The sequence below is a fragment of the Rhipicephalus microplus genome, chromosome 1 (assembly GCF_043290135.1).
Source record: "Rhipicephalus microplus isolate Deutch F79 chromosome 1, USDA_Rmic, whole genome shotgun sequence".
Classification (NCBI taxonomy): domain Eukaryota; kingdom Metazoa; phylum Arthropoda; class Arachnida; order Ixodida; family Ixodidae; genus Rhipicephalus; species Rhipicephalus microplus.
In genome coordinates, this window is record NC_134700.1 from 177629248 (window position 1) to 177639381 (window position 10134).

The 10134-nt window shown below is 44.8% G+C and overlaps 1 protein-coding gene across 1 annotated transcript in view; it reads left to right on the plus strand.

The window, feature by feature from the left end:
• The window catches only part of LOC142766139 (uncharacterized), a 72005-nt gene extending 67494 nt beyond the window's left edge, over window positions 1-4511 (plus strand). The window contains exons 2-3 of the mRNA XM_075867981.1: window positions 3258-3429; window positions 3559-4511. Coding sequence (XP_075724096.1) covers window positions 3258-3429; window positions 3559-4160 — 774 coding nt within the window. The 3' untranslated portion in view covers window positions 4161-4511. The remainder of the gene's footprint in view (window positions 1-3257; window positions 3430-3558) is intronic.
• Window positions 4512-10134: the final 5623 nt, after the last annotated feature.

Here is a 10134-nt window from a genome sequence, read left to right on the forward strand (position 1 = left end):
CAAGTGCTTGTCGTCTGCTGCACGCACACAGCAGCAGGGAAGGCGTGTGCTTCAACGTGGCAAGAATGTTTAACTACCAATGATGCTACGTCTGATTCACGAATCGATTTCAATTGTGTTATGTTTTCAAGTTCATCGTTGATTTTTTGACATGAACGCTTTGCCCAACACACGTTTTGTTTTTCAGCATGATCGGTACCTGTACACACTGCGAAACCTATTACGACCGAGCGCACAGAAAACTACCGGATAGCGGTGCTCATCTGGCAAGCATGAGCATTTGTGAAAATATATAGCAATATAGACACCAAAAAGCTATGGTGCGACACCCAGTTTACGCGGCTACTGCGGACAAACTGGAGGTTCGTGAAGTGTGACAGAATCTTCGAGAACATTGTCACTTTGTTCCAGTGCTGTAATCCTCACTACTTTTTCAGAATGGCAGCAGTGCATTAGTTTTTCATTGAAAGACATGACAAAACACTAATGTACAACATCGTGCAGAACTGTTTCAGATTACATATTGAACGTCCTTAAACTAATCTATCTTTCGCTGAACAATGAACCAAATAGGAGTTCATGTGTGTCTTCCTTAGCATGTTCGTTCTACTACTACGAGAACGCAGAAAAAAAAGACGATAACCAAGTGGCACGGCAGGAATAAAAAACACGTCATTTTAACTGAAACTAACCAACGTTTTTCTGTTACCCTCTTAATACCATCACCGGAAATGCCACAAATCAGCTAGTAGACGACACACGAGCGCTGCGATGACGTGTTGCCCACGAAAAAAAGCTAGCTTCCTCGCGCACGCGCGCACAAACTGTGAGCGTCACCTAACTGTGCTAGTTCTTTCGTGAGAACGTTGCCCCGCATTAGCTAACTTCAGAAGATCCATATTTGTCAGCTTATTTCATCCACGGGGCGTGTGACGTACCTGCGGATTCAACTATCTGGGTTGCTTGCTATTTTTCGGAATAAAAGATACGGGCACGACGCACAGCCTCTTCACCTGAAGTGAGTTAATGCAGGGCGACATTCTCATGATGAAAAAGCCAAGGAAATGAAGGGCCCAGCTGAGCCCACTTCCTAGGCATACACTTACTCTCGCCCTGTTTGCAACCTGGCTCCGTCGTAAGTCGCTGACGCACGGAAAAGTCGACGCTCGCACACGATAGCTAAAGATTTGCGCGGCTGTACGTTCATTCAACCAAACAGGTTTGAATGTATCTATTTGCTCAGCATCTTTCTCAAAAACAGTACATGTCGTGCGCTTGCTGTTCTGTACTTGTTGGAGCTATTTCCACGAGCAAGACCAATGCCACATAGAAAAATATTTTCAAGCCTGCGCACTGCCGCCATGACGTAACTCGTTTCGCGTAATGAAGCGAGCCAGCGGGGGCTGTGAATCCATTGCCATCATTGCTTCCCGTTAAAAGATAAAGCGTTCGCGGCGAGTTTTACATGCTTCACAGATTTATTCTGCCTTTTGCGTTAAAAGAGGCGTTGGTCAAAGTAATGTGTTATGCTTGGAAGCGTTAGGATATTTTTCATAGAGCCAGTTCTTCCACGCACAAAAAAAGTGTAGGTCCGTGTGCTCAGGTTTGGGTTCACGTTAAAGAACCCCAGGTGGTCACACACACACACACACACACACACACACACACACACACACACACACACACACACACACACACACACACACGCACACGCACACACACACACACACACACACACACACACACACAGAGTATTTAAAACATACAAAAAATTATTTCTACTCTTTGGGAAGTTTCTGTCGTTTTATTTGTACTGTTACGAATAACTACGGGTCTGTCTTTATGGACATGTAATTGAATTACTTACAAGATTGTGCTGCGACAAGTTTGGTATTCAGCGCAATATCAGGGTGATGGCCTTGATATTGTGATGACCTTGAAAAAACAAAAACTATTGGGACCGACACGAGGGGCAGAGTTTTCTCTTTTGCTCTGGCCCCTCTTGCACTGGTGCGTAGTCGATCATGTAACAGAGGGGTTGGTAAAAAGTTTAGCACAGGGTCGAGAATAAACCGTACAGCACCCATGGGCACTTCTACTGCCCTACAAGTAGTTCATTCGGTATACTTGGCAGGGGTTCTTAAATAGTCTATCTTTAAGTATAGAGCTCACACACATGAAAACCATTTAGAAAAGTGCTTTACCGTAAGTGTGTACAGACAACTAAATTTCAAGGGAACATATTAGGTGACAGTGCTGGAAAGACTAGCGCAAAAACATTATACCGCAATAAAGTGGTTAGCACACTGGCAAGGAAATGCTATACACAATGCTGATGCCCTGAGAAACGCAACAGCATTTCTTTCGTTTTTGTTCGGCCAAGTAAATGCAGGTAATGCAAGAAGCCCACGGTGCTAATCACCTATACCAGAGTCCTTCAATGCTTTTTTTCAATGCACAGTAATAAACGCCACAAACCGCTATCGCAAAAATAAACGCTAATTACAAGGTTTTCTCAATATATTTACAAGGTTGTTAGGGTCGTTTGTCCTTTTCTCGGTGACAGCGCTTTCCTTGTAGAAAAATAAAGGTATACTTTCCGTTTTTTTTGTCCACACATAACTGCAATCGCTGCCGTGTAGCAAAGCCTTCTTTGTTCAGGCAGTGAGATGTTGTGGTATTTGGATGTGTTACGTTGCCAAGTTTCCACGTCTTAGCAACGTTCAACGTAGTGCTACATATAGCCAGAGTCCTTCAATGCTTTTCTGGTCACGAAACTCCGCCGTCATTCTATGGGAGAGCTTCATACGCTGCCCAAAACTGCCGTGATGCGGTGCCACTGCGCCACAGAGGGCATCGATCGGGCTGCTCGCGTACTGAAACAGACTTAAACGCGTGCGCACAGCGAGACAAACTGGTGGAAGAAGCGTGCGTGCGTGTCCGAGTTAGCCAAAATGTTGTGTGACGACGATGCCTAACACGTGTTGCGTGCCGGGGTGCCGTTTCGGCTACAGAGGAACGACCGAGAAGGTGTCGTTGTTTTCTTTTCCACATGACAAGGACCAGCGCGAGAAATGGAAACGGGCCATACCGCGGCAGGAAAGTGGCGACTTCAACTTTGAGTCCAAACATACACGTGTGTGTGCGAAGCATTTCGACGCCTCGGACATTGTCACTACTTATGATTTCAATATCAACGGCGACGCCGTATCCCTGGAGCGCGAAAAGCCAACGCTGAAGTCTGACGCTGTCCCAAGTATTTTTGGTGGCCTTCCTTCGTATCTCACACGAAGCGTAAACCTCGACCCCGCTCATCGACATATCGATCACCGCGCAAACGAGCACGTGAGTCGTCGTGCGAGACGGAGGAGCAACGAGCATCGCCGACGACCTGTTCAGACCGCACCGATGCTGCATCAGTGAATGAAGGTATGTAAGCGCTAGGCCAAATTACATCCGTGTCGTCGTGTATGAGGGTATTGTCTGAGCCTGTAAATTTGAAACTGCATGACTTGTTTTTCTTCACTCCTTTTCTTCTTCCTTTTTTTCTTTTTTTAGCAGATGTGGCACTGACCAGTGAAACGGTCGAAACCTACCACACGGACACAGCTTGTCAGACAGACCGCTTGGTTGACTGCGCCAGCTGTGCAGCAGTGCAAAAGTTGCGGTGCCAACTTCGAGCTGTGAAGCAGCAGCTTCGGCAATGCCAAACAAAACTCGCCGAGTTCCGAAAGAAGACTGCCAAGTACGAACGACAACAGCAGAGCCTTCAGAGACTTTCCGATCGCGAGAAACTGATTATTGATCAGTGCGTGATGAAGGCAAACGCGAAGTCTGGCCTGATTCTTGTTAAGTCTAAAGGTTTTCTCCTTGTGCCCTCCAGCCAGCTCGTCACACTCCTTCAAATTGTGGAGGATCACATGGAAGCGCACACAGTTGAAAAAACTGCTTGTTCTGGTGTGTACATGAATATTGTGGAGGATGTTTTGATGGACCCTCGGACTGCTTCAGCTGCTGTCGGTTGCAAGTCACATTTTGTGAGCACGACTGCAGAAGTTGTTCAGTTTTTTCTCAAGGTGCGTTTGCATTTTTTTTACGAGAGAAAGAAACAAACAGATGCAAGCGAAAGGGTGCGCTTCATGTCAAGCAGGGGGTGGTAAAAAACCAAACACTCAAAGGTAACTCTGCACCCAATCCATATCTCACATATGTTGCTGTCTATTCTTCACGTTTTTTAATTAGCTTTTCATGAACTGGTGCACTGGTGTTCTGTGTATGTGGTTCTGTGTATGCACTGGTGTTCTGTATATTTAAGGAATCTGATATTACATATATTGTACCTAAGGCTCATAGAGGGATTTATTCGTTCGGTCCAGAAATTTGAAGCGCATAGAACAGGTGTTTTTTTTCTTGTCATGAAAAGAAGGCATTCTACGGAAGCATTTTTTGCAGTAATGGTTTAATTGTTTGGGTTTTCTGTTGCGAATAAAATGACACCAGGAGTCTGATAATGTTCACAGTTTAACAGAAATTGAGCGGCCGTGCTGTGCGAACCATCTGGCCTTATGCGCAACTTTGCGCAGTCGAGAGGTTTCGCTCACTTCCGGGCCAATGGACGTGTAACAACTCGTATGTTCGCCTCTGTTTACATGTGGCACAGCAAATGCGTTATTGCGAGTGTACAGTGTCTGATTTCAGGCAAATTTTGAAAAGCTGGACCAGTTGCAGTATTGCGACAAACGAGCGGCGCTCCCCCGACCCTGACGGCTGCATTTTGACGAGGCGAAACGCAAGAGCAGAAAAAAAGGCGTGCACTTTGATTTACATGCATATAAAAACAACCCCAGCTGTTAAACATTAATCGAGAATCCCCCACTACGACGTGTATCAAAATCATATCATCGTTATGGTGCGGCAAATCCCAAATTTTTGTCATTTTCGACTGCGACTGCCGCGAGCTGCTTGTCCATAGCTGTTAGTTTCTTTTCTCCCGGGTGCTCATTTCAAGGCAGACGGCGCGTTCACGCAGTCACCGACGCACGCTGAATGTTCTAAGTAAATGAGGGAAAGTGAAACGACTTTTGCAGAAGTTTAGAAAGCTTGGAAATCAAAGCAGACCAACACACTACCGCAGCGGTAGCGGACGGCAGCATGCCCTCACAAGCACAGCTGCGCCTCTAGCGGCCAGTGCTGGCTCCATATGAAGCTGAGGCGGCACTTTCGTGACCAGAAAAGCATTGAAGGACTCTGCCTATACCAAAATGTTTACCAATACTGATGTGAAAACGTCTGTTCTGAAAATGTACTGCAACGTGGGTTTATTATTTTTAGACAGGGCTTACGCTAACAATTCAGAAGCACACGCAGCACCTATATTTTAGAGCAAGAACAAAATATGGTAGAGATGTGCAACCGGAACGACTTCAAAATATGTAGTACGTGCACACATACATTCAGGTCATGAAGAAAACAAATGTCGACGTCAGCTCGACGAACGACAAGCTCCCATTTTCTTCTTCGGTTGTCCTTAGGAAACGAGAACACTCAAAATTTCAATCCACTCGCCGCGACAATTCGCCACACAGCATCGAACAGTTATTCGGATTTGCAGCCGTACACATCGGGAATACTCAGTGCAGGAAGCGCATCACATGTCCACGCAGCAGTTGAGGGACACTGAAAAACACTATCTTTTCGAGTCGCCAACATCCGCCCCGGCACGCGACAAAAACGTTCGTCAGGCTTAGAAATCCATGTCTGTCAAGCGATGAGAACAAGCGTAGGCACGTCTGCGCAGCAAAACACGCTGCTCTACACGACGTGACGTCAGAGGCTACGGCAGGAACAATGAGGAGGCCTGAAACTATCAAGGTGCCATTGACTGGACCTGTTGGCACCATAAAAATCGAATGAACAGGCACGAATACCATGAAGCAGGCTGTAGCTTGAAATAGATGCAGGGACAAACAAGAGCATTACACTTGTCGAATTGAAAAGAGGCTCAAGTTTGACTCGCGCTGAAAGAATGTGCGATACAGTGGCAGAAATGCAGAAAGAACCAATACAGATAAAGAAGCGGATGCAAGCAGCGGTCCAGAATCGACATGATAACCAAACGTGACAAGGCAAGGAATCAGTGTCTTGCACAGATTATAGTTTTAAAAGAAACCGTAAATAAAATGTAAAACTACCAATTAATTGTAGTACTAGATCAAGATATTCATGCATTCTGTTGGTTCAGAAAAACAATCTGACAGCACACAAATATTTGGTGGCTAGTGTGAAGTCGTGCTCGAGACATCAGCGTTGTACTTCTAACTTAAAATTAAGACAGCAAAAAAAAAGCCCAATATAGAGCGGTATTGATTATTGTATATGGGAGTATCATAATAACTGTGACTTGACGACATCCCTTCAGCATTGTGAAAACGGGCTAAGTGTTTCAGCACACGTGTTCAAACAAGGAGCTTTGGTAGAAGACGTATTCCACCGAATGGGGCCTTTTCCTTGGTGACTGCGATTGTAGGAGCGAGTTTCCGTATGAGTTACTCGTATGGTGGTTTTGAGACGTAAAACTAAAAATATTATTTTGTACGAGTGGCTGTGAGCTCGAATCACGGCGTCTGAGCATTCCATAAAAATATTCATATTTTCTGTGTTTATAGGCATCACGAATGATTTCGAGACTGTTAGATCTGAGAAAATTTTGAATATCCCAGAAATTATTCACTGTTTGACAAAACTGCCCTGCACACGTAGTTACCACATTTTATGACCAAACGAAAATCAAAATTTAAGGTAGTTTGCTGAAGAAGCTGGAACATTCACATCGTTCTTGTGTGTTTTGCCCTTTAAATTTGTTACGCTTACAATGCGTATACGTTTCACTTAAGCAAAACGTACACGAAGAAGTGGTTAAGCAAGCGTGTAGAGATATATATGTCGGTCGGCACATTAAAGTAAATAACTTGGTAGTAGGAGGTGGATCGTACACTCAATCGGATTATGTGGTGTTAGGCATAAAAAGCTGTTCGAATTCACACGCTGGACCTGTACAATGTACTACTACATACGAAGAAAAAAGCGATTACCTGTTACTGCGTTGGGGTTCATGAAATCGGAACAGCGCGTTATTCTACACGGGGACCGACAGACGCTTGTCTATTTTGTGTGTTTAGTGCGCACCATGTAGAATAACACGCCGTTCCTATTTTTTTTATAACGCAAAACCAACTAGCCCAGAAATTCACTTTACTAAATCTATTCGGGAGTCCGAATTTCAAACTGACCAGCAGGCCACGGGATTAAATACCGGCTGCGGCTGTCAAGATCCCGCCACCATGGCCGGCATGAAAAATGTCGAAGCCTCTTAGCTTTTGATGCACCTTGAAGAACCCCACATGGTCGAAATTAATAGTGGATGTGCGCACAACAGTAGCACAGGGCGTGTACATTGAGCTATCGCTATGTGCATTACTGAAATGCTCATAAATTTTGGTGACGACAAACCCGTTCCTACCAAAGAGTTGGAAAGGAGAAATCAGGGGGGGGGGGTGGCAGAGAGATGGCCGCTCTTCTTAGTGATTTGTGAGAGGGGGAGGCAAGCCTGCGTCGTACATTAACTTAATTAAGAGGTGGAGTGCAAGGTGTGTTCCATACAATGCCTTAATAGAGAGAGAGGCAGGGCGCTGTGACAAACTTTTACGTTCCCCCTTCCCCTTCCTCCCTGAAAGGTAAACTTGCTCACGCCAATGCGTCTCTATCATTGCCATTAAACAGCAACGAAGATTTTCGCATTGGCAGCCGTATAACTACCAGATGAAAAACAGTACCAACAACAGACGTCATCCCTCTCTGGGCTCATCCACGCAGAGCGACGAAAGGAAGACTCAACGAAGATTAATATTTGCAGAGCGACGCCCCATTTTCTCTCGATTGTCCATCGCAGCGCTCATGCCTTCTTAAACGAGTGGCACGTGGCTTCAAGGTCGTAGCTAACAAGGTTCCTGGTGGAGCTCAATTATCGTCGAGAGGGATTTTCACTCACTCGGAATTAAGCAGAGTGGTGTTACAGAATGCGGCAAAAAACCGACAAAAAAACTGCAAGTTTGTAGGGGAGCTACATAATGGGTTGATTTTCCATTCAATGCCATGGGCATTTGTCTAGCGGCAGGCGATAGGAGGGGTTCGCGCGATTTGTTTTTGTCGAACTAGCATCTAGCGACATTGTTGGTGTCAAAGCTTACCGAAATTCGCGCCGTCACATTGGAAGTTGAGCGTTGACTCGATTGTTATGAAATCCCAAATAATAAGTGAAAAACTTTAAACGTGTAATGGTTCAAGTTTTATAGAGTTTTATAGAAAATGGATCATATCGAAGCAGAGGTAATAATAAAAACAAAATAAATTTCAGAATAACTAAAGAAAACTGATTGCCTGAGTCATTGGAAAGGCGCATTGTTTATTTGTGGGTGTTTGTCATTAGGAGGATTGTTAAAATGTGTATACTTCATTCACAACAGTTTTTTGCTCTCTCTAAATTATACTGAAATAAAACAAAATAGCACCAGAACATCAGGGCTACAGTTAATAAAGACACCTGAAAAAAAATATTTATATGTGGGGTTTACCGTCCCAAAACCACCTTATGATTATGAGAGACGCCGTAGTGGAAAACTTCGAGAAGCTTGATCCCCTTGGGTTCTTTAACGTGCAACCAAATCTCGAGCACACACGCCTACAGTATTTCCACCTCCATCGAAAATGCAGCCGCCCCAGCCGGGATTCAATCGCACTACCTGCGGGCCAGGAGCTGAGTACCTTAGCTTCCAGACGACCGTGGCGGGGCTTGAATGGAGAATCGAAGTAGCCTACTTTTATATTATGTGACCTATGGCATCTCTTAGGGCAGTTTTCGCAGTATTACCCTCCCCCTCTCGATTTGTGATGCCTGAGTAGTTTTACCTCTGATTTGCTGTATTTTTTTGTAATACAGCAACACTAATTATCACCGGCTGACGTTGACAAACTGTGAAGGGTGCAGGCTAAGTGTGGGTAAAGACTGGTGAAGTAGGCAAGCACTGAATTACTATTGGAAACTTACAGCTACACTTATCAAACGTTGGCTTTACAATTGCCAGTGTTCACTGATAGTCACTCAAAGCTAATGTCGGCTATATCCATAGTTATGCGCAATTACGACATCAAAACTCGATCTACTCAAGAAGTAACGAGTAGCAGGCGCCTTACTTGTACGCCTAATCTCCTTTTACACCATATCACTGAAAACAATAGCACAGCTTGCGTTGATTTGCGCAAGGTTCGGTTCACAGCAGGGTAGGTTGGCCCCAAGGTTGCCCTGACTTAACTACGCTTTAACTTTCTCACCTTCCTTTTTCTTTCGTCTTAATATGCATGCCTTTGCGGGCTCTCTCATTTCTTTTCTTTCGAGTGTGTATATAGGTATATTTCTCTCTGTGATTGAGTGCACCAGGGTAGAGCAGTGGTTAAGGTTCTCGGCTGCTGGCCCGAAGGTCACGGGTTCGGTGTCTGCTGCGGCAGTCGCACTTTGATCTGAGTGAAGTGGTAGAGGTCCGTTTACTGTGCAATGTCAGCGCACGTGAAAGAACACCAGATAGCCTAAAGTTTCGGAGTCGACGACGGCAGCGTCTTTCATGATTATATCGTGGTATTGCGATGTAAAACTTCTGATATAATTAATAATATCACCTCTGTGCCTCAAAACATTGACACATAACAGCTCTGTTCTCACTAAGGAGAAAAAAAATTGGCAGATCCCAGGTGGGCATTCAAGCTGTTTATGTTGCAATTTTTTATTGAGTTAAACGTTACAAAGTTGCACTAAAGATATGCACAAATACACGTACAGACCAACGTTAAACAGCCGCTTGTTTCATATCACCAGTTGTTTACAGTTGCGTAACGATGCCAACACAAACATGGCTGTTAGCAACGCCAGAGGCGGTTAGATGATGTGAAGCCCTGTTTTGAGTGAGGGTCGTAGCCCTGGACACTGCTACAAAAGCAAACCCAAGCGGAGGACAGCTGACTACAATTGATGTTAACCCGACGTGACGGCTGTATTATAAGAGTACATATGTAATGTTTATGAAA